The sequence below is a fragment of the Labrus mixtus genome, chromosome 17 (assembly GCF_963584025.1).
Source record: "Labrus mixtus chromosome 17, fLabMix1.1, whole genome shotgun sequence".
In the NCBI taxonomy this organism is placed as follows: Eukaryota; Metazoa; Chordata; class Actinopteri; order Labriformes; family Labridae; genus Labrus; species Labrus mixtus.
Window position 1 is genome coordinate 16,361,071 of NC_083628.1, and position 24,355 is coordinate 16,385,425.

Here is a 24,355-nt window from a genome sequence, read left to right on the forward strand (position 1 = left end):
ACCAGAATCACATATGGGTTTTCAAAGCAATAGTCTGTATTTTTTCATTTGTGAAAGAAATGATAGATCTGATATTGATATGCCCTGATATTCTTCCCATGGGTGTTATGAATGATTGTTTTCTGAAAGGTTTTCAAGGTGAAAGAATCTGAAATAATTCCAAGCCTTCTATGTCTTTGGGTTTTTGTAAAATTGAAAATAGGATTCAAGGTTTTTCATGAGTGCACTCCAGTAAAATTTGGTGGCCATAGAGTCAAGAGTGTTAAACCAGGGTGGTGTTGGACTGGGGTCATTGAAAAGGGATTGCACACCTTCTCTTGTTCCAGCGGGTGAAAATAAGGGTGAATAGGTCTGAGTCGTCCGACAGCTTGGTGGAAATTGGACATAAGGTTGAAGACTTCAGTGAGAGATGTTGTTGGTTTTGTTAAATATAAAAGTATATCATCTGCGTATAAACGGTTTTATTGTGGAGGTTTTTTCCTGTTATAATAGTGTTTCGACATAAATGATGTGAGAGGTTTCATGATAACAGCAAGAAGTAAAGGAGAGAGTTGACATCTTGAGATGTGATGATTGAGACCTCATCACGCGATGAGGTGGGATTATTGATGATGACAGCTGCTGGATGTCAATTATAGAGTGTTTTGATTCACTCAGTGAATGATTCTCCAAAATGCATATAGAAGAGGTCTGACTAGTTAACTCTATCAAAGGCTTTCTCTGTAAGGTCAGTATACCTAAAGTATGTAGCTGCATTAAAAAACAACAGAAAATCAAACCAGTTAAACGCAGTGTTTTTTATGTAGCCTACATATAAGGCCTATGATATTAGAACAATGGAACAATGTACGATGTGTGATTACCAAATAAATATTTCAACGACGAAATGAAGTGTGGTTAATTGACGAAAATTAAAAAGTGTATATCAGTTATAACTGAACGTTTCTTTAAGGCGTAGAGTTATGCATACTTAGACAAAATAAGCAGCTGTTTGACTTAATAGTTGATTTGACTTACAGGTAGGCCTGTTCACCTGTTTGTTCACCATGTGGCAAGGCTTCACTTTAGATGCATCCTGTCACTGACCTTGAACTGTTGTCTTGGTTTTATGTTGTTTTTATTCTTTGGAATATGCTAGCTAAATGACAAGCTATAGATGCGCTTGATGGATGTGTTCCAGCAACCAAGATTCATTCTGCCTGCCTCAACACCAACTCTTTGCCTGCTTCTTGATTATAGCGGTAGCTGTAGTAAACATCCCCAATGTAGCAACGGTCATCGTTAGGCTTCATAACGCCTCTTTAGAAACTAGGGAGGGAGATCAGTGAGGATGTTTAATACTGTTTAAGAAGGTCACATTCAGATTTGAATTTAAGTATTTTTTTTGTATCACTCTACATCAATGTTGGATACATTTCCCTAGTATTGTGAGGAGACACTCAGATGTAGTAACCTTAACATACAGAACAAAATAATTTTGGAAAATAAATCTGTTCATGTGAAGCTTTTCACATCACTTTCCACCACTCCTGGACCTTTCTCCACAATCACTCAAGGAATCTTAAATCTAATGTTCGCCTTCCATCAGTTATTGAATCCACAGTCTACTGCTGCTGTTGTTAACTTATTGCAAAAATCGCTTCATTGTCATCGACTTTAAGAAGGCCAAACACCAGCACATCAAGGAGCAGTTAACGAATAGAGAATGATCAAGTTAGACTTGTTTCATTAAATGCAAGGCTTCACCACATCCTCTGCGCAGCTCCTTTTGCCATTTCATCTCTGCAGCATTCCTTGCTGCTATGACCTGCAGCAGCTGAAGGATGCTTACACTCTGTGGAACCTCTCCTGCTAATCCCACCAAGCAGCACTTCAGAGATCACTGCAGGACGAAGGTGCAACATCCAAGAGAGCTGCTGCAGAGAGTTCAAGACGTCCTTCATCCCTTCTAGTTGGCAATTGACGGCACTTCACTGTATTAGCTTACTGCAGAAGTTAATACTGTTTTGTGATAATATTTCCTGAAGGCAGGCGCATTATCTCTCTACGCTTGATAGCAACTAAAAAACTTAAATTTAGTCAAGAACTGCACTTGAATTGTGGTTATTTTCTATTACTTGAGTATTGTAGTTTTACACAACCTTCAGCATCTAAAGCAGTTAAATCCATCATGCAAATAATAGTTAAACACTGAAAGGGACCATTTAACAGTACTATGAATACTTCACATTTCATTCTTTTAGTAACTGACTATATATTATACTGATTGTATATTATGCTTTAAAAAAGTGTTTTTAATGCAGGACTATGACTAATAATAGAACATTTTTACATTTTGTTATTGTACTTATAGACTCGCATACAGAATCAGCACTATGTGTAAACTAGCCTATGTGTTATGTTCAATTGTATTCTATTTTATAGGCTATACCCTTTGACTTGCATTGTAACCACGCGGTTGACCTTTTTTCCGCCACCATATTGCTGTATTTAAAACTCTGAAAACCTATCTTTAGTATCCTCATTCACCTCATTGAATAGTGTATGTAAACCTGATTATGTCCAATGGCTGGCACTGCTGTACATAATTATCATTGTCTGAAAACTGTGGAAAATACCGGGAGTGACTCTGCGCTGCACAGCTCCTCAGAAATCTCGCAGAACAAGAGCAAACATCCGGGTAAAAAAAAAAAAATAATTTCTCATATCATTTATAGACCCTCTAACAATCATATTTTAGTTGAAGGAAATACATTTGACAACAAAATATATAGCCTATCTACGATTCCTCAGAAAACATGATCAACCGCTCGGTTGAGTTGCCAGTCTACGCAAACGGCCTGGCTCAAGTCACTAATTTCTTATTTTGTTCACCTTTTCTAACCATTGCTACTCATTCAATTTGTTGAATACATTATAGGTTATTTTAACAAGTTCTACTCTCTGTGATGTTTATATATGAAAGAAATAAACATTTTGTTGCAGAAATGAAAGAAATCCATTCATGCCTAAAGTAACCCTAAACAGGCAAGTCAACCAGCTTGCTTCCTGATTGGGTAATCCAAAAAATATAACCTGAAATGTTGCTTAATGAAGAGGCAGGAACATCATTTTACCAACAAATATTTTTTTGCAAATGGATTTCTTAGTGTGGAAGTCAAAGGGTACCAAAAGTACCTTTCGGGTGAGACTGACAGTGCTGTAGGTCTACCTGTATCTGATTACATTGTGGGGCCACACGATGGCAGCATCGTCTCCTCTCTCTCTTCCTCTCGCTTCCTCTCTCCCTATCTCTCTCTCCCTCTTCCCAAATCTAAATGGCACGAGGCGGACTGTCGCTTGTGTCACTCATCTACAGCTCGTGCAGAACGCTCTGTGTGAGCTCGCGGCCTTTTTATTCTGCCTTTCTTCATTTGTGCATGACCATGGGAGCCACTCGCACGCAGCGGGGTGCCTGCTGTGTCTGAAGTACAGCGGAGAGGAGCACGGCACAGGTGAGCACGTTAGACTGTGGAAGAAGTTTTGAAGTCTGACCGACCGAAAAGAGCACGGTAGAAAAATGTTTCTAAGATGAAGTGCAATTGTAATGGATGTGATTGAGTGTTTTTGCTCTACTGTTTTCGATAGATATACTCCACTAAAGCCATTGGTTAAAAATGAAAGTTTAGGTTTTAGAAAATGCACAGTAGTAACAAATCGAATTTGACCATTTTTCTCAGGTCACTCGCTTACTTGAAACAGATTGTGCACTGTTATGTCGTCAGTAGTTCTTGTCAATAGTATTGCAAAAGTGAGATAACTGTTCTGTTGCGCTGTAGATTGTGCAGTTCTTTCTATTTGACCTGTTTTAGTGCTTATTATCAGTGGTGTAGTGCAGGGTATACGCAGGTATACAGTCCCCATAGGGTATACCCACTTCTTGACTGACAATATACAATAGTATGCTGCATTTGTTTTCCTAGGATGGGGAAGAGATGACTCTCCCTATTGTCTCTAATTGGCTAGTACACACTAACTATGCAAGTCTTACATGTCACTTTTTATAACAGGGGCCTTTCATACTCTGCTGGACAGGCCACTTAAAACAAAAATTGGGAGGGGGGGGGGGGGGGGGGGGTTAAGAATATACCCACCTCTTTAGGCACTAACACCACTGCTTATTGTGACTATAATAAGAAAAGCTGAGTGACAGATCTTTTGTTTGTGATACTTGCTGGCTGTAAAAAGCTCATAGTGTCATACTGTGTCCTACATTCAAAGATTGTAATATTCTAGTAAATAAAGGTGTAAAAAGGATGGAAATGTGAAATTCTTTGTCTGAAGGTGTTTTTTCCATCTCCTTTTTTAAGATTTGTTTAGGAATATGCCTTTATTAGAAAGAGTAGCCTAGTGACTAGGAAAGGGAGGGGATGACATGCAGCAAAGGACTGAGGGCTGGAGTCAAACCTGAGGCCCGATCCATTAATCTTTAGTTTTTTTAATCAAATCAGTAACCTTTTCTTGATTGTAACATTAGGTCTAAGTATTTTTGTAATTACTATCTTTTAGGTGATGCAACAACATGACAAACATCACAAGTGTCATAAAGACAAACAGGAGTAAGAATACAAAGACGGAGACAATAACATTGAAAGCTTTACATAATGCACTTGAGCGTTAAAACAAGACAGTTCGATCTAATTCATTGCTGTGTGATAGAAGAGGTTTGTGCCGAAGAATATAGGTACCCCATATGTCAGAGAGCGTTAGATAAATAGATAGGTTTAAGTATCTAACACCACATGAAGTAAAAACACAGACTTTTAAACATCATCTTGTTGACTCCCACTTTTTTTTTCAAATAATCTCGTAAATAATGGGCTAATGTTAAAGCTAAATACTTCATTGTTCTTACATTGATATATACTGTATATTATTGTTGCTGATGTACATTTAATCGTGCATTTGGTGAATACAAAGTGTATATTCTGACCTGTTATCCAGCATTTTATTTCTGTGAAGGTTTGGATAAGAAATGTTTCTTGAAATGTTAGAAGTGGACAGTGGGTTAAGTGTTTCATTCATTGATCACAATTCAAATATTTGCCACTTAAGTGCAACTCAAAAAAGACAACCAGGATAACCCACAGTTTATCCAATAGTTCTTCACAAGTTGTATAGATATTATGAAGGACTGATGCCACTGCTACCACACAGGATGCAGCATTTTCAAACAAGGCTGATATAGTGCTGTCATCCAAAAGCAATTCCCTGTAGGCCATTGTTTAAATCCCCTCTCTGCTTTTGAATCACTTTCAGGTCTCTGCCTTGACATGAGTCTTAGACTAAATCTTGTGCAAACCATTATTAGGTTGCTGATATCTTTTGGCTTGTCTGAAAACACAAAACATACAAATAGAGTCCACAATGAATGACCTTTAGACAACACTGCATTGGTCCTGTTCAGGATTGAGAAGAGGAACCAGTAGATCCTCAGAGGTTATTTTCCAGGTATAAACTGTCCCATCCGTAGCCTTGTAACCACTGGCAGCATCTGGGAGAAAGACGAGATAAATGAAAGACAATTTGTGAAAGTAGTAAGGGATAGTGAGTCACTATTGCTTTACTTATTTTTGCAACATTAATGAATCTGGAAAAAGCACACCAGCCTCGCGCACTAATTGAAAACCCAAAGCAAGGAACAAATCAAACACTGACTAAAGCCACACTTTACAGGTGTAAACATCTGTAAATGAATCAGGCAGGTGAAACAAAGTAGTGCAGAGAGAGTGGGAATGTTAAGTAGACTCCTCCTGACAAAAAAAAACAAAACGTGTGTTATAAAAAAGGTTGTAGCGCCTGTCTTTGAGTTAAGCGGAGGCAGATCTCGTCTGTGTGATCACCTACTGAGTTGTCCTTATTAGCTTCTCCCTGTAGACATGTAAGAGAGAGCCAGTGCCTTCAGGCTAATTTTAGGCTGCCTGTACCATCTCTAACTCATTAGCCTGATTCCAAAGATCATCCAGCCTTTATTCCTTATCAAAGTAACATAATCATGTATTTTTGCCACTTGGGTATCGTTATGGGCAGCCATCAGTCAAGTCAACACAGTGCTGTCAACATTGATATGGAAAAACATTTTTTATTGGACAGTTCATATTTTCCTTACGTTTTTTTTTTTTTTTGCCAGGCAACCATTAACTCCTTCATTTTGATTCTATTCAGTTGTCTACAAAATATCAGTGTCCTCAGAGCTTATTCGAGAGCCATTCTCAGTCTTACATTTTTTTGTCTGGTGTGAAAATATCAACTAATGACTGCGATAACCAGACCTATTAAGACACATAAGAATACTCCTACTCTTCTACAAGTGTTCTGGTGCTCAGCAGGTCTCAGTGTAGAGAGGAGGAATGTGGGGTTGTAACAGTCAGGATGTTGTTAAATGTGTTTCATTTTTTTTTGATTAGCAAATAGAATCGAACAAAATTAGTATTGTTGAATCTGGTAACAATTTTGATCATCTAATCACCTACGTTATACTAAGCAGAAAATGCAAATATACAACACCTCTCAGATATGGATATTTTCTGTCTTTTCCTGTTCATTTTAAGATGGTGCCTTGGGCTCCAGGAAACTATCATAGTGATTTCTCAGTATTTCATCACATTTTATAGACCGTAAGCTTTCCTTATCACATCCTTTTCTGTATTTTGTCACAAAAAATAGAGAATAGGAACATATCAAAACTGTTCACCTTTTTGTCATGAAGTGAGTTGACACTGCTGCCAGCTAATGAGTGGACCTTCAAATCCTTCGATTCGATTCGAACAGCCTGGGCCATTGGAGTGTGTTTTTTTTGTTTTCCATTCTTAGGAGCTTTGGGCAGATTTTATAGAAACAGCAAGGAGTTAAGAAAAAAGCTAATTTCTTTAATTTACTTTTTAGCAAAAAAAACGTTTCCATTTATACACATTCCTGATGTATAGTCTGAGTGAACAGGCGGCAGCGCTGAAGTAGTGCCATGTATAGACTCGCTGTACAACCCGCTGAATTTCACACAGAAACGGGTCATTAAGCGTTCATATTTCATCGTGTAGTACGGTCACTTTGTTTCAACCGCTTCTTCGTCTTTTCTCTGTTCACTCCCAACCAGTCTGCGTCGTGCAGGTAACAGCTGGTGACGGCGTGTGACAACAATCAGCACGTTAGTAACATTTCATCCTGCTGCCGTCTGTTGCTGTAAACTTACTTATCCAAACTCTGCAAGTGTTTCCATTTGAGAAGGTGACACAGTGTTTGCAGACAGTCATTTATTTGTTTGACGTTTTCGCTTCCTTTTCATTATACATAACGCAGAAACTGAAATTTCCCCCACACCACTGATTTGAGAGACGGCGGTGTTTCCTCACAATGTTGCCTCTTCTCACCGCTTGCTATGTTAAAATAATTTGTGAAATCACCAATACTGTCAGCTTTCCCCAGCTTTTAGAGAAATACAATGCCTGGAAGCTTCTTTGTACGCAAAACTGAAAACACTGCAATTCACAAGTGTTTATTGAACCGTGGATGCTGTAACCAATGGTTCAATATTATATTGAATATTGCTGCATGATCCCTATAACACACACAGCGCTGACACTGGATGCTCAAGTTTAATTAGCAGTTACAAAAAGCAGCTTTTACGTTTGTGTATTCCCATTGTCATGGTAACAGTGATTTTTATTTTATTTCAAAGAGGTACCGTCACCAGTTGGTCACGCACTTTGAACATACAATTGAACATAATAAGAAATGATAGTTAACAACTAAGCACTGCCACTGCAGCACAAGTCTATTTGTTGAGTTTAAGAAATGTGACGCTTTCCCCAGAGAGTCAGTTCAGAGGACTGAATCAAGAGTGCTAAAAGTAAGAGGGGAGATTAAACAAGTGACAGAAATGATGATCTTATATTGTATCTGTATGAGAAAAACAAACTTCATGTTTTGGTTATTATTCTCTTTATTCTTGTAATTCCCAATATATAATGCAGAAAAAAAGATTGCAATGTCAGCGCTTTTCTAAATGTTGCAACCCTACTTCTCAGTAGTTGTTGCAGTTATTGTCTAGAATATATGAATTGGTGTAATCTTTGTTTTTCCTTGTTATTGGTTATAGTTATAATTGCTTCCCTGAACATATTAAAGGGACCATTTACCGGCAGCATGTGCGCAGGAGGAGGTATTAATGGGGACGGTGATTGTATGAGAAAGTGGAAAACTGATCAGTCCTAACTAAATCCATGGGGAGGCACACATTTGGTGAAGGCCCTGGGTAGGCTTTATTTCCACAGCCTGCCTGGTTTTGACATTTGTTCCCGTTTAACTCTGCATGTGTGTGTGCCTCCATGCATCTTTGTGTGCTATTCACTTCTTTCTCCATTAACCCCCTTCATCCAGTGAGTTGGCACTCTTATTGTCACTAGCCTTGCACGCTAAATTACCCGCTCACAACCCATTACCCTCACCCACACAGCTTTATTCAGAAGACACGCTCCATTCACTCAAGTCATGCATGCAGGAGGCTAGGCTGTGATTTGGTGTGTCCCTGTGAGCACATGGAAAGTTAAAAGCCTCTTCACCAAGGGAGGAAATTAGTAAAGAAGTAGGCTTTTTATCAATTAAATAACTGTTGACACTATAGATTTGAAGATATGTGCAAGTTTGATCAACCGTACTGGAAGGGCAGGTTTTTTTTTTTTGATGGTAAGCTTGAGTCAAGAACATCTTGAAGTATGAAATCTGAAAATTGGTTTTGTTATTTCTTTTTATTCACTCAAGTCAACAACTCTGTCAGCATCCTGATTAAAGAAAAGATTGTAGTTAATGGAAAATTGCTGTATTTCAAACGTCAGTATTTCAAACTTGCTTCTTTTTGCATAAACAATTACTGTACAGTGCAATGATTGTATAAGAACTTGTATTTGTTTGATAGTCTTCAAAGTTTACTTATTCAATTCATATAATGAAAAGCAAAATTTAAAAAGCAAAATGTACGGTAATGCAGGGTTGGGGGTCAAAAAGGGGCTCTTTCCTGAAGTTTAAGATTAAGATTTTGGTATTTTAAATAGAATAGGATGTTTGAAATAATTTCAATGATATAAAATAAAACCACAATGGATTTGGGTAAAAATCCACCATTCTATTAACTTTAGCTTCATGACTTTCTTCTTAAGTCTTTAAACTGAAAACAGGCCTTTAGATGTTGATTGGTTAGTGAGAGCAGTTGTTGTTTGACTCTAAAGGACACAAAGCTATCAAGTAAAGTAGAAATGATCTCATATATGATCTCTAATTTCATGAAATGAGTTGTAATTCTGCTTAACTGACTTTGTCAAACAGGATGTCTCGATACAGCAACTATTTAAACCGATAACTCAGAAGGTTATGAGTTCAAAGTGAACTTCTGTCAAAGTAGAAACATTGTTCCGTCTTTCACGTGTACTTTAGATCATTTGAAATGTTTTTTTTCTATTCTTTTATGAAGCTGGCGGAGCCACTTTTCAGGTTCATTTCAAGTTTCTCCCTCATTAGGTCATAATCCAGCATTTAAATGGTGTTATACTGTTGTGTAAAGAGAAACATGTGAAGTGCTGGTTTAATTAAAGACATCACGTGATCAGCAGAGGTGTGGAGTGCAACTCAAGGCAGATTGGGTGAAACAGCAAATTGTGGACTTTGCTTAACAAATTGGAAATGGTCAAAGGGGAAGACCATTTAAAAGTCTTTTTTCACTTTAGTAGACCCCTCAAAAAACAGATTTTATGGTAGCCTATGTACAGTTAGTTCAGATCCTAAAGTATTTCATTGACACAAAAAGCAGAAGCCACTCCTTTTTTTTTTTGTCATTTGGCAACCGTTGTCAGAAAAGAAAAGGCACTCTCAAGCTTAGCTTTATTTTGATTTTGACAGTTGACCACTGGACATTGAAGTGGTGAAACATTAGCATGAGCAACAAAGAAGGAAACAGTCAGACAAGCTCGTTTAAGACTACCGCTTGAATGATTCTTCCACATTGGTTTAAGTGATATGAAACAAACTTCTGGATAGTTGAGGCGTTATTTTGAGGTTTCGATTGTCGACCAACGTCAAGTTAGCAGTTTCTTCACGTATATCATCTTTTTCTATCATATACATACAATCATTTACAGATCCCCTGTTTCCTGCCACTGGTGTCAGTTTTTGAAATATTGTAGAATCAAAACTCCCCAGCTCGGTGTGTGTTTATACATGTGTGGAGGAGAGGAAGCGGATGGTATATTTTGCTTTTGGCTGATCATCACTGACTTAAAATGACAGGGGTTCTGCTTTATGTTTTGTGCTAAAGTTCTGCAGCTGAGAAAAAACTACTTACCAAATAAATTGTTCATTTTCCCCACCTGTCAGTGAATCCAGTTGAAGAACCTCTGAACTTCAGAATTATATGAGGTATCCTCTATGTTGTATCTGTTGCTCATTCATTTATTTACATGTCTGTAATGTAGTAAACACAGTTTTTTTTTTTTAAAGCAAGGAAATAGCAGAAAATGGGAGGCATCATCTGCAGTTTTAGCTTCGGTTAATTTTCAATCTCCTCGGGTTTCTGTTGTCATAATTTAACCACAGTTTGAGACAAACTAGCAGCAAACTAATGCGCAACATTTGATTAAGTTCATGGTGTGAATGGTTCTTTAAAAAAAAAAAAAAAGCTTCTGCTTGATTTGGAAAAGGGAGTATGGCATTTACTTATGAATGCATGTCTCAAAATTTGAGTAAGCAGCACCTCCACCAGTGAGCCCCCGGTCATTCTATATACTAACATTTGGCAAATGTGCACACTCTAAATTTATTGACAAATGCAAATGAATAAGAGTGAGTGCTAAGAATGAGATTCAATGTAGCAAATAATCACGTCAGCTGTAAAGAAGACGGGAATTCAATACAGCTCCACAGAAAAGCATGAGGAGTGCCTATTTCCTTCCTTGTCTTTCTCTTTATCGCTTTTATTTTTATCTGCACACACTGAATGCATGCAATTACAGAGGGACACATGAGAATCACCAGCTGAGGAATGCAGTAATGATGTAGTAAATATTCTATCACTTGGGACTACCTTTCTGTAGGGGATTCATACACATACTCAGAGCACAATCTTTATATATACTATTTTCATATACTGACACCACCACACACTACTTCTGGATTATGGATGATAAACCAGAGGGAGTATTTAGGTCTATACATTTTATTTAGAAAAAAATCCAGGACTTTTGCTGTACTATCAGTGTGTGCAGGTTGGAAATAAAACATTGATAGTATCATAAAATATCATCATATTGAAGTTTAACATTTTTGTATGGCGACAACCCTATGACTTTTAATCCTAGACCATAATGTATATCAACACTAATCAGCAGCTTCTTTGCAGACAATTGTATACATTTTACAGTCTGGGGAGAGCATCAGTCACTGCATGAGTTTGTTTAAGAGCTGGCCTACCTTACTCAAACATTTAAAAATACAGGAGGATAGTCTGCAGAGCATGATACCTCTCGGTCTCCTTGGCAACAAGACCAATGAAGACTCCTCCTCCTCCTCACACATACAAACAAACAAAAATGCATATGAGCACACAAACACACTGTTCAGCCTTCTCACAGTCTGAGGTGTGAGATTATGTGATAAGTATTTTCTTTCCACCTGTCAAGAAAACAAAAGCGTGGCGAGCTAAAGAGCATTCAATTTGCTCTATTTGTTGTGTTAGCCGTGACACAATGGGCACATTTCTCACTGTTTGACCAAAATAAAGTGATTTTTTTTTTACTTTTAGACTTTCTGTTACTATAAAATTGATGTTGGCTCACACTTAGTGACATTTGGTCAAGAGTCCCTACACTACAAATAATTAGTGTTTACATTCTTTATACACTTGCCATTGTTTATGTAGTGTGGAGTTTTGCCTGTGTGCGCAGGATTTTCTGGCTTTATTAAGTGCAGTACCACTTTATTATCATTTCACATTTTCCTGTGCTTTAAGGCGTGCCAGAGGGTTATTAAAACAGGGTTATAGAACAGGAGCAGGAAATACTCCAGTCCTGATGTCAAATTAAAAATAGCCCTCAGTGTCTTCTCACTGACCTCATGGCACACTGAGAGTTGGAGGGTAATATTCTGTGTTAAAAATAGGCCTCTGGCTAACAAAATTCAGAAATCTATAACAAATAACTTTAGTTTTGTGTGACCTTCTTCATTGTTGTCAAAATGCATGTCTGCAGTGTCTTTTTTTGCTCCCACATGCCATTGTTTGAATCACCACAAAATGTGCATTTTCAATTACACATTCTGACACCTTTCAACAACACCAGTTGTCACTCATTATTCACAAAAAAAAAAGATTGATATGTTAGCTGCTAAAGAAAACGCTAGTCTTAATATGATATTGAAGCATAATGACAACCTTTTTCACAGCTGTCTTTGACAAGAACATTAACTTTATCTTGAAGCCTGTACAGTCACGTTTCAGACTTGCAGCAGGTAGGCAGTTTGTTCGGCCTTATAGATCAGGAAGTATCCCAGATGGCGAGTGAGCATCTTCTAATTACAGCTCACATCAGATGAGTCAGTCATATCCTCCTACATCGTCTGTCTGCCTGCCTGTTGTTGGTTATCACTCAATTTCCATCCTCATCCATCCATCTATCCATCCATCCATCCATCTATCTATCTATCTATCTGTATATATATATATATATGTATATATATATTAAGCAAGCATTATAACAACAAAACAAAGACTGTGGCATGGGAAAGTGGCGAGAGAACAGGTGGAGCTAGAGCTGGGTGATTTATTGAGTTTTTAAAGCAGTTTTCACATATGCACACTAACCCTAACCCCTAACCCGGAAAAAAATTTATTCTGTAGAGAATGTCGAAAAGAAATAGCACCGAAGAGTTCAAGCACAATGAACCTCCTCTACCATTTACAGAAGCGCCACAAAGGTCAGTACGTGTTTGTAAAACTGTGTACTACAGCCCAGAACTTAATGCTTTTGCAGCCTTCTGCACCAACAAAAAGCCTTGTTGAAAGCCTAATTTTCCTGTGCTGTGCCTCACGAAAGAAAAAATGAAAAGTGGGGCGAAGTTACCAAAGCAGTGGCCTACCATATTGCAAAAGACATGGTCCCCGTTGCATCGTTTGAACAGGATGGTTTTAAACAGCTGTTTACAACCACTGACCAAAGGCATCAGTTGTCTAGTCGGAATTACTTTGCAAGAGAACTTTTGCCAAACAAGTCCGCTGAGGTCAGAGAGAGCCTTACCACCTGGCGTTCAAAGGTGTCTCATTTTCACTCTAAACACCGATATGTGTCCCAGCAGGACTTTGGAGCCTTATATTAGTGTGACAGTACTTTTCATAGAAGACTGGGAGATGAAAAGTGCACGTCTCCAAACCACTTATTTTCTCCTAGATCACACAGGAGTGCACATAGGACACATGGTAACATCAGCGGCTTCTCCTTCAGTTGGATGAAGAGAAAAGAGCTGGCTGAAGTGCAGATGCAGCTAAATCTTCTGGGTCACCAACTGTTTTACTGAGGCAGCCACACGATGGGGATCAATCTGCAAATGACTGAGAGGGTCTTGGAGCAGGAAAGAGCACTTGCTAGAGTCCTGTTTGCGGTCAAGAAAACCAGGCGTCTTGTCCCTACCTGGCAGGACATAGATATCCTGGAAACAGTCCAGAAATCTCTGAAACCACTTCAAGACTTCACTTATGGTCTTTCAGTAGAGGAGTACGTGACCCTCAGAACTGTTGAACACTAGTCTCCTTGCACTTGAAGAAGCGATAATGAGCTGTGACAATCCATCAAGACCAACATTGTGGATACCTCAACGACAAATACACAGATCCAACCACCAGAGAACTGTTGAACATCGCCTTATTTGTGGAACCAAGGTTCAGGGCCAAATGCATCCTGATTGAAAGATTGGATCCACTGAAACAGGCGGAGTCTCTACTTGGTGATCAGGGAAGCTGCCTGTCTGAGCTGCCCAACCCAGCTGCGCCTGAGCCTGTGGATCAATGAGAAGCAACTGTGGCAGCCACAGCTAAAAGCAAGAAATCACTGGCAAGCTTCTTTAAGCTGCAGCCACCAGCAGAACACTCACACAGAGGGTGGCAATATAAAAATGACCTTCTATCTACCTGCAAGTCGGTTTGTCTAGAAAGTAAGGCGGTTCCTCTCAAATGGTGGAAGGAACATGAAGTTACATTACCAGCGCTTTGTGTGCCAGCGACCAGCTCCCCTTCAGAAAGGGTTTTCAGTTGCAGTGGGAACATTGTAACCTGCCACAGGGCATCCCTGAAGCCTGACTCTGTTGACAGGCTAGTTTTCCTGGCACAAAATCTGTAATATGTACAGTAATAGGCCTGACCTGACATTTTTGTTCTCTTTACATTTCCATTGTTGTTTGAGATTTGCACACAAATGGTAAGAGATGCAGATTTGATCTTTTGGTTAAATCTTTTTACTTGTATTTGTTTCAGCAGAAACCATGAAGATATCACAGTGATATGTATATCTCTATACAAAGTATTCTGTACTGTCATATAGTTAATAAGTTGACTCTAGATTTTAGCAGTGGTCTCAACCCAGACTGATATCAGGGATATAGTAAAAGCATTTAGTTGGATTTAGACATGTAATAGAATATTCACTATAAGGTTATTAGTCGTATATGAAAACATCCTCCTCTGAAATGAGTCAAAAAATATTTTACAATAAATTACTTTTTTGTGTACTCCAAAATATGACTATAGGTCATAATCGAAATGCAAATTCCAGTGGTATCAGAGTGGTTGCAGTCATAAACTGTGAGCATCCTCAAATTTTCATTTGATCTGTCGGTCATATCGGAAAAATATCAGCGGTCCCAATCCGGCCATGAATCATTTTTCTTTAAGATTTATTTTTGGTTATTTTGTTCCTTTAATGTAGAGATAGTGGATAGAGTAAGAAATCAGGGAGAAGGTGAGTAGGGAATGACTGGATTCGAACCTGGCCACCCACTTGGAAGACTACAGCCTCCATACATGGGGCGTACGCACTAACCACTGCGCCACCAGCGCCCCCTGGCCATGAATCATAAACGGTGGTTATCCGCAGTCACTTTGATCACATTTGAATCATTTCTTTGTATATCCTACATACTTGAAGTCATATCTCAAAGCTCATAGCTTTCTGGATTTGAACACATTTGAGGTGAGACATCATTTTGGTAGTATTGTGATGTGCTGACTCCAGAAATATAACAAATACCAATATAACAGTAGCCGATTGTCCTTTGAACCTAACTAGCCTTTTGAATCTGACAAGCATGTCACATCTAAGAGATTAACTGGTGCAAAGCCAAAATCTTTTCAGTAAACATTGTGCTCAGAAATATCAGATGTGTGTGTGTGAGTGGTAGACAGGCTGTTGTAGGGACAAATATGGAAGTGAAAACTCTCATGAAGAGGACCAAATTAAATGATAATCCCAGTATCCCAATATTCATTCAGCGGTAGATTTTTGCTCTCAATGGAAGTGTAGACTATAAGGTAGCACCGGTCCAACCAATCCTGATCTATTAAAACCTGCTTAACTGGTATACTATTAGTAATCGCACAAGGTGCAAACATGTGACATGACACTAATCCGTTTGAAGTGGGGTACAGCCAAAACTAATCATGTTAAAATGAGAGAATTGATATGCCCCCTTTGCATCTTGCACCTTATTCGATGTAAAGACATTCAGTCAAGTTCCCTAACATTGTGGCTAGTTTGAATCAGTTCGTATTTTTTAGAGCTTTGATCATATTAAAAAAAGATGGAGTTTATAATGATCCTTTTCAGAGGTTTATATTAAGAGTCTGTCCATATAAAACAAGACATTAGCTCCCAGGAAGGTTCAGACAATAAACGTTTTTTTCAGCGTGCCCAGTATCGGCTCCTCTAAAAGCATGTGTTTCTTTGCACATTAGTTGTCTGTATGTGCAGCCTGCGTGGAGCGAGATGAACTAGATTTAAAAGTAGTAGAAGGGGTTGTATGCGGTCGTCAATGCTGTGCAAATTGCGGCAATGTCAGTGGCTTTTGGTTTTCAGTTGGGAAACGTTTGTGATTTACAACACCTTGTTTCTGTTTTAGAGGTCGAGCGTTAACAAAGTGAAGGTGGTGGAGGATCGCAGAATTGGTTTAAAAGCACTTCCATTTAGCAGTAACAGTATGGATGACTGAATAAAAACTGAAAATGATTGTTTTGTAGCAGATATTATCACATCAATAAAGCTCTATCAGCAATATAACACATAAAAATAGATAAAAAAGCAACCAGTCTTCTTCTTTCCCCCTGCTCTCCAGATCTCATCCTGTTCAGTTCAGTTCTGTGTCAGTCACATGTGAAATTGACACGGTGAGCTGTGAAAATACGCCTCCCTGGATGCACATCAGACAGGAGGATCACAGTAACCTGTCTGAAATATGACTCTCCCACATTCTCATTCTCTCTTTCTTCCTTTTTAAACCTCATTTAAATTCAGATTGAATCAATTTTTGCTTGTTCCTTGGATTACAATGTGTGAGAAACTGAATGGGCAGTGAGTAGGCTAAATGGTGGGTAGTGTTAGTTTTGTTGTCCACTGGTGACATACTGTGTTTGAATGTGAGAAAGAGCAACAGAATCATGATCATGACGCGTCCTCTATGGAGGATTTAAGATGCAGACTGCAATCAGTCAATGCTCTATTGAAAACTGGCTGTTGTAATGAGCGTGCCATTCTAAACACCATCGAAGCTGATTACAATTCTTTGCCTGAATTATTCCTTTAGCAACATGACATTTAATTATACCAACAATCGGTCTCTATTGTCTCCTAGTCTTTCATGTGGGTACAAGCTCAAGTGCATAAGGGGTCAAGTCACCCCTAAATATCTCAACATGCTTGTTACGTTAGATTTTTTTTATATGTTGATTTTTTGCCAAAGAGTGTTTGCAGGTTTTCAACTATACATTCTCAAATTCTCTTTTCACTTATCCCAAAAACATTATCATTCACTTTTCATGTTGATCACTTACTGTAGTCAAACACTCTGGATCTTTGCAATTAAATACTGCATTTGTACATTAATTGTCATGTTACAAGTCCTACAGCCAATTTTATCAAATGGAGGCTGAACTGTTAAGTAAGAGCCTTTATAACAACTGACGGTTAACGTTTAGGATTCTGGTTCCCAACTTTGAATGTACCAACACAGCAGCTGCTTTACTTGTTTAATCACTAATATGTCTTCATTTACAACAGATGAATGTGATTGTGACGTTTCGCAGTTAACTCAAGTTGGTCCAAAACATTTGGTAGGTAGATGTTTTTTTATACTTGACAAAAGCACAATTCATTATTCTTTTAGTAGAGAACATCCTGGATAAACCCGGCATACCTCCAAGAGATTTAAGATATTGCCCCTTGATTACACTTCTGACTGGGTGGAATTTACTTGATTACTAAACATCAACATCATCTAGTGTGCTGGTGTGTGGCTGGTGTGGCATTTTATAATCTGTCTGATGGTGCTTGTGTGTTTTGCAAAAGAACATACCGTCTGATGTTATGCTTGTGCCTGCCTCTCTGTTGTCTGAAAGGAATATGTGTTGCTATAAATCACCTCGTACATTTCGTATTACCTCTACTCTATTTCAGCTTTATTCTCCTTTTCAGGACATTTCAAGGAAAAAAAACCACACTATTTTCACAACCCTGACATGTCAACAACGAAATTGCTGGACAAGTCAGAACTAGGCAATTTAGGTTTTTACATCTCTGTGGACCGGCAGGAAAATCAAGACCAGTCTAGACTGTACTATAAATGTCTTTATCCTGATTTGAGACATGAGAAATAAGCCTCTGCCAAGATTCAGTTTTGTTAGTGACTGGTAATTACATGAGCATGGTCACAAAAAGCTCAAGGAAATGAGAGTTTCTTTTAATACATCTGCAGATGTGACAAACTGTAAATAATGATCTGACTGGGGGAAGTACATGTTGTTGACCGGATCGCTTTCCTGTCAAAATCTGTCAGCTTATGATATTGACTCTTGAGTGCAATAAGGACAGGTATCTGTCATAAAACAGCAGAGACATGGCAGATGTTGTAGTAGGTGCTTAAAGCCGATAAGGCCTGGAACGAGGCCAGTGATGGCCTATCTGCTCTTCCTTAAACATATACTGTACGTACAGAAATATGACTCAGAGCATGACTCTAGCCATTAGTGTTCATTTTTTACACAAGTCAAACATTAATTATTGTAAATGCTAGAAGAAACAGTATGTCCTTGTATATTTCCTGGGTTCAATTCATTTCTGCATATAATCTATAATAAACCTATGCCATACCAGCAGTGTAGCTTGAGGACAGATGGTGGTGGAGGGCTTTATGTCTGTCTGTCTGTCTGTCCAACACCTTGGTCAAGACTGAAACATCAAATTGATTGCCATGCATCCCGTTAACAACATTTGAGTTACAGATCATTTAAATTTATATTTTCAACAATTTTGTGAGTCCAACAATGGGTTATGACATACCTTCAGATCTGATGAAATTCCCCTCAATTTTGGTGTTCCTTGTGCACCTTACTCCCATGTTAGCATGCTAACAAATGCTTATGAAACAAAGTAAACACAATAGACTCAGAAGCAAGACACCACTGAGGCAAAGTAAAATCAGGCAGGTGTTTATTGGTTTGAAACAGGAAAAACAACCCATACGGAGAAACGCACGAGAATAAGCAATATAGGAAGAGGGTACAGCAGGGAAAACATGACAAACTGGCCCCCTGAGAAAGGACATGGGGTTAAATACACAGACAATCAGGGGAAATCTAGACGCAGGTGGGTTCAATCAGAGTGGGGCTAACATCAGGTGGTAAACAGGGAGCAAGTAACAAAGTAAAACAGTAAATGAAAATATGAACGAGCAAAACAACTTAACGTTTAGACAGTGTCAGGTATTATATCTGATTATGGTTTTAGTATTTGTGTCATTGTTTGCTAGTTAGCATGCTTACTTAGCATGAAGCTCAAAATATCTGTGGCCAATGTAGGCGCACAGAGTGGCTAACATTGCTCCTATACTCTTCCTTTTTTGTTTGAAAATTCACTTTACCATTTCACATCACAAACACAAAAAATGTTTTTAATCAATTAGGATGACAGACAATTGATGTTTCTGTTTACAAATGAAAGGAATTCCCACCTTCGTACAGGTGTAAGTCACAATTTCCCTGTCCTTTTTAGTGAGCTGTCCTTGAGGACAACGAGGATCTCTACCAGCCTCAGAGATTCAGCTCAGGAGCCAATATTTGACCTTTGACAATCCTTGACAGAGGAATAAGAAAGGAGAATTTCCCTTGTGGTGCTCCCTTTAGCGTTGTGTTATCATTGCATTACAAAGACAAACTAACATGCTGATGGGATCTGGCAGACACAGCTTCTGCTCGTCGCAGCCTGTTTGTCTTGTAAATATCAAGCTCTTTCAAGCTGTGATCCAGTTACTTATTTGAGGAACAAATAACACATTTTTGGCACCTTGATACCCTCATGACAAGGACTAACAAGAAGAAATCCAACCCCCTTTGTATGAGCAAGCTGGCTACTATTTTCTGAAAAATGCAGTATTATTGCAACAGCCAGCAAAGGACATCTTGAATGTGTTTGTGTGTAACAACAGGGCCAGAGCATGGGGTGACGAGGACTATCCTCTGCTGATCTCGATGCAGATGACCAGTGATGGCCACAGCATCACCTCAACAGTAAGTCATAAAATGTAAACTCTAATATATGCATTTTTTCAAAGAGAGTCTTGTTTTATATAAGGTACCAATTGCTCAGTTATGGAAGTGTTGCTTTCTTATTGACTAGAAAGGCCCAGCAGAAATGTGTCATCACAAAATGTATAAAGTCAAAGTTAAGCTAAGGCTTGGCACTCCAGTTTGATCATCTCGTTGTAAAGTTTCCTCTTCTCTTTAATCTTATCTTCCCCTCCAAAAAATCAAATCGTAATGCTGACGGACATTCTTTTTTTTTTTGCAGTTTGTTGGATGAAGTAATAAACACTGGCCAACAACAGGAACATCAGCAACAGGAAGAATTTCTCAACTCACTAGAGACTATTGTCCTCACCATCTTTCTGTCCATCATCATCATCATGACGGTGTTTGGTAACTTGCTGGTCATGGTGGCGCTCTGCAAGGACAGACATCTACGGTGAGTTTGTTGTCTTTTCTCAATGCTGAAAGCCTTACGAGTGGTCCAATCTGGGGTTTAAAATCACTGCCTCAAGGTTTTCTCTCTGACTTTTGACTTTATGTTCCCTTCCTTGGAATACCTTTGTACTTCAAGCATTTCTTTATTTCTCGGTAAGCTAAAAATTGATCTAAAAAGTTGCAGTTTATAGAACATAAATATGTTGACTTTAAGTATGATGTGACTTAAATGTGACAAGTGAGTCAAAACAAACCAAACCATGGCATTGATTCCTGCTCAATAAATTGAAATACACATGATCCTGAAAGGTATGTGAGAACTGTTCTTTGTATGTTCTTTACTTCACAAGTGTTAACATACTGTAGTGATAAACAGCCAGCCAAACTCTTTTTAAAGAGCATGCTTGCTCATTTAATGACTTCTTTCACAGAAAGACAAGTCAGGATGACAACAATGAATCAGAATGCAAGTAGACGTAAAATACGAATACCGCACTTAGTAGACTATGCTAAGTCCAACACCTATGGCATCAATAAGTAAACTTGTAACAGCCTAACATTTACATAAAAAAGTAAGACTATTTGCCATGCAAAAGTTACATCTGAGCACTGGTAGCAACATAAACAACAGAGTGCCGCACAGATAATGTATTTACCTTTGTGCCAACCCGGAGGTTAGCATTGCACAAGTTCCATGGACAAAAAGATTATGGGTTTTAACCATGGGTTTTTGGATTATTGCTGACAATAAGCTCTTGTTCATCGAGACAATTTTAACACATCATTTCCAAAGCTTAAGATACAAATGGCTAAGGTAAGATACAAATGTTAGGCTATAAAGGAACTACACTGTGGTCGACTGACTTCAATCACCATCCTTAAGGTACCAAAGGATAGATAGGTTAGAGAAATTAGTTAAATATAGTCCATTGAGGCAAGAGGATTAAATACAACATTAAGTATACTTTGGACTTTTAATGATGACTTTTGTGGATATATTATCATTGTTTACTTGTTTCCTGATATCTGCTTTCCTGTTAGAAAGAAGAAGACTAACTACTTCATTGTGTCGCTGGCGTTTGCCGACTTGCTGGTTGCGGTTGTGGTGATGCCCTTTGCTGCGATCGAGCTGACCACTGGCCAGTGGCGTTACGGAGAGATCTTCTGCCTGGTCCGAACGTCTCTGGATGTTCTGTTAACTACAGCATCCATCCTACACCTCTGCTGCATTGCACTGGACAGGTTTGTGTGTATTTGTGTGTGAAATAGACGACGGGATGGATTTGAAGCTCATTTGTAGGCTTCATATACAGTATGTGTGTTCCTTTACATGTGTTTATATTTCCAGGTATTATGCTATCTGCTGCCAGCCTCTGGTTTACAGACACAAAATGACACCCATCAGAGTGGCAGCAATGCTCAGCGGCTGCTGGCTCATCCCCACGTTAATCTCCTTCCTACCCATAATGCAAAGCTGGAACGCAATCGGCATTGAAGACATTGTAAGTCTTATATTGTAAAGTTGGTCAGAAAACAAGGAGGGAGGGATAGCTAACAAGTTAAATAAAAGGATAGTTACATTTTCATCATATAAATTCTACTGAATTTTTGCATCAAAGAAGTATACTGTATATTTAAACAAACTATCACTGTTTGGAGTTTGTTACCTTTATCTCCTAAAGAGATAGATCTTCTCTCTGTGAGGGCAAATGCAGTATGAACCTCTCCAAACTCATATTCTGGGTTTTCTAATAACATCTCCAATCCCTTGAACAATGAAGAGGTAATACAGTGATCACACAACAATTCCCCAGTCCCTGTGGAGCCTCTCTTGCTGCAAGCAAAGACAGCACAGTATTTTTTTGCTGGTTTGGATACGTTGTGGCGTGAGGTTATTTCAGAGCTGACTTGCAATGAGCTGCGAGACTCCCAGGGGCAGAGGGGATGGATGAACTGATTCAGCCAGAGTTTCTCTGTATATCCCTCAGACAGCGTCCAAACAACATGCTCTTGTTTGAAATAACTGAGGTTTTTTTTAACCTCTTAAAAATGATTCCCGCCCCTCATTAAAACAATAACCCTTCATTATATAAAATCACATGCAATCGTTCACAGATAGACCAGGATGTACATCTAAGTTTGTTAGCTGAGTGCTAACACAAAATAGAAATTGCCATTAACAGGCTAAATAAATCCACATCACGATTTTGGTCATTTTAAGTAAAGGATCGCTCTATTTCACTTGACAATGTCGTCCACACAATGTGGAAATGAAGTTAATGAAGTATAATTGGGTGTTCTGACTTCAAAACTTGTCTGGTCTCTTGCAGATCTAACACATATTCATGTAATTTTTTTTATTGATCCCATTCCCAGATTGAGGAAAGGCGAGCTCTGGCAGGGGGCTCCAATGACACCAGTTGCGTATTTTTGGTCAACCGGCCATACGCCCTCATCTGCTCTGCTGTGGCCTTCTACGTCCCATTAGCTCTCATGGTCCTGGCCTACCAGCGTATCTATGTCACCGCCATGACCCATGTGCGGCAGATCGAGACACTTCAGCGGGCTGGCTCTGCTCCTGTTGCTGGTACAGTTCCAGTGATTATCGTGAGGTCCTCTACATCCTCAGATCCTGTGGAGCACTATCGCTTAAGGACACCAACGGGCTCCTCCCATTCAGACCATGCTCCCATAGCGAACAGCCGAATGCGTGTTGAGACAAAAGCTGCAAAGACACTGGCAGTTATAATGGGTTGTTTCTGTCTATGCTGGGCACCGTTCTTTATCACCAATGTGGTGGATCCCTTCATCCATTACTCAGTGCCCTGGCAGCTGTGGACAGCCTGGTTGTGGCTCGGTTATATTAACTCAGGGTTGAACCCCTTCCTGTACGCCTTTCTCAACCGAGCATTTCGGAGGGCCTTTCTGGTGATTCTATGCTGTGGGGATGAGCGGTACGCGCGGCAGGCCAGCTGCTCCTATGGACACGCCCACAGAACATGCTCAGCTGCATCAGTCAACGGGACGTCAATGGCATTGAGGTAAAAACTCCATAACACACACTCTGGTGGGCTTGACTGTAATATTTGAAACATATCTGTTTGTCTGTCAGTTCAAACCAGATATCAGCAAAATAAATTGTGTCAGTAAGTTTCTACAGTTGGACCAATCGGCCAGAGGAACTGCTCTGGCCGATCTGTTGAATTGAAACTCTGGGTTTCAAGTACTGGGTTACCATCTGTATAAATTACAGACAAATTACATTACTTAATTGGCTGCCAGGTTAGAACAATTATTTCTGCTTTATATCAGAAATAAAAAAAAATAGATTTAAATTTGTCTATCCATTAACTATAGACTACAGCAGCAGTAATGTAAAACATCCTGGTGAAATCATAATCCAATGAAAATGTGGTAATTGTTGGGTTATTATCTGAATTATAATTCACAGATGTAAAAAAAAATGCTGTGCCTGCCCTAGAGATGCAGATGGCACATTTTACTATAAAAGGAAATGTGTCCTGCAAGACTTGTGTAAAATAATGTTAATAGTTACAGAGAGTAGAGTATTTTCATGCAGAATAGTAGTGTGTATTTATGATTTGCTGATGAGCTGTGTCATACACTTTTCTTTCCTATCAGCTCCAATCAGCAACTATGACTTAAGATACAATCCAATTTAACTTCCTTTAGCCTGAATGCAGGAACTCTTACATTAGAAGCTGGGTATGGGGATGAAGAAAGAAACCACCACAGACTGTAACAACAGAATATTGCATTTAGAGTCAGTATGAATTTCTTATAATCATTTTATGAGAGCTTTTGCTGTGTTATTACACTTTTCAGATTTAGGTGGTAGCGTATTTTTTTTCAAAATGCAAATAGTAATGCCAGTCAAGGTATTCTGGACTATCTTGCATTTTATCTCATTTATTGGCCAAGTCAATTTGCTGGATTTGGTCTAGACTGAAATATCTCAAAATAAACTAATTGGATTGCAAAACTATTCTCCATACAGATTTCTCTCTGCATTCTAAATACTATTTTTGCTCACCTCTCTTC

At 38.8% G+C, this 24,355-nt stretch overlaps 1 protein-coding gene across 1 annotated transcript in view; it reads left to right on the plus strand.

The window, feature by feature from the left end:
• Positions 1–3,333: 3,333 nt before the first annotated feature.
• Positions 3,334–24,355, plus strand: part of si:dkey-247m21.3 (5-hydroxytryptamine receptor 4) — a 44,082-nt gene continuing 23,060 nt past the window's right edge. The window contains exons 1-6 of the mRNA XM_061061632.1: positions 3,334–3,494; positions 19,759–19,840; positions 20,121–20,294; positions 21,335–21,535; positions 21,642–21,795; positions 22,670–23,334. Of these exons, the coding sequence (XP_060917615.1) occupies positions 19,818–19,840; positions 20,121–20,294; positions 21,335–21,535; positions 21,642–21,795; positions 22,670–23,334 (1,217 nt within the window). The 5' untranslated portion in view covers positions 3,334–3,494; positions 19,759–19,817. The remainder of the gene's footprint in view (positions 3,495–19,758; positions 19,841–20,120; positions 20,295–21,334; positions 21,536–21,641; positions 21,796–22,669; positions 23,335–24,355) is intronic.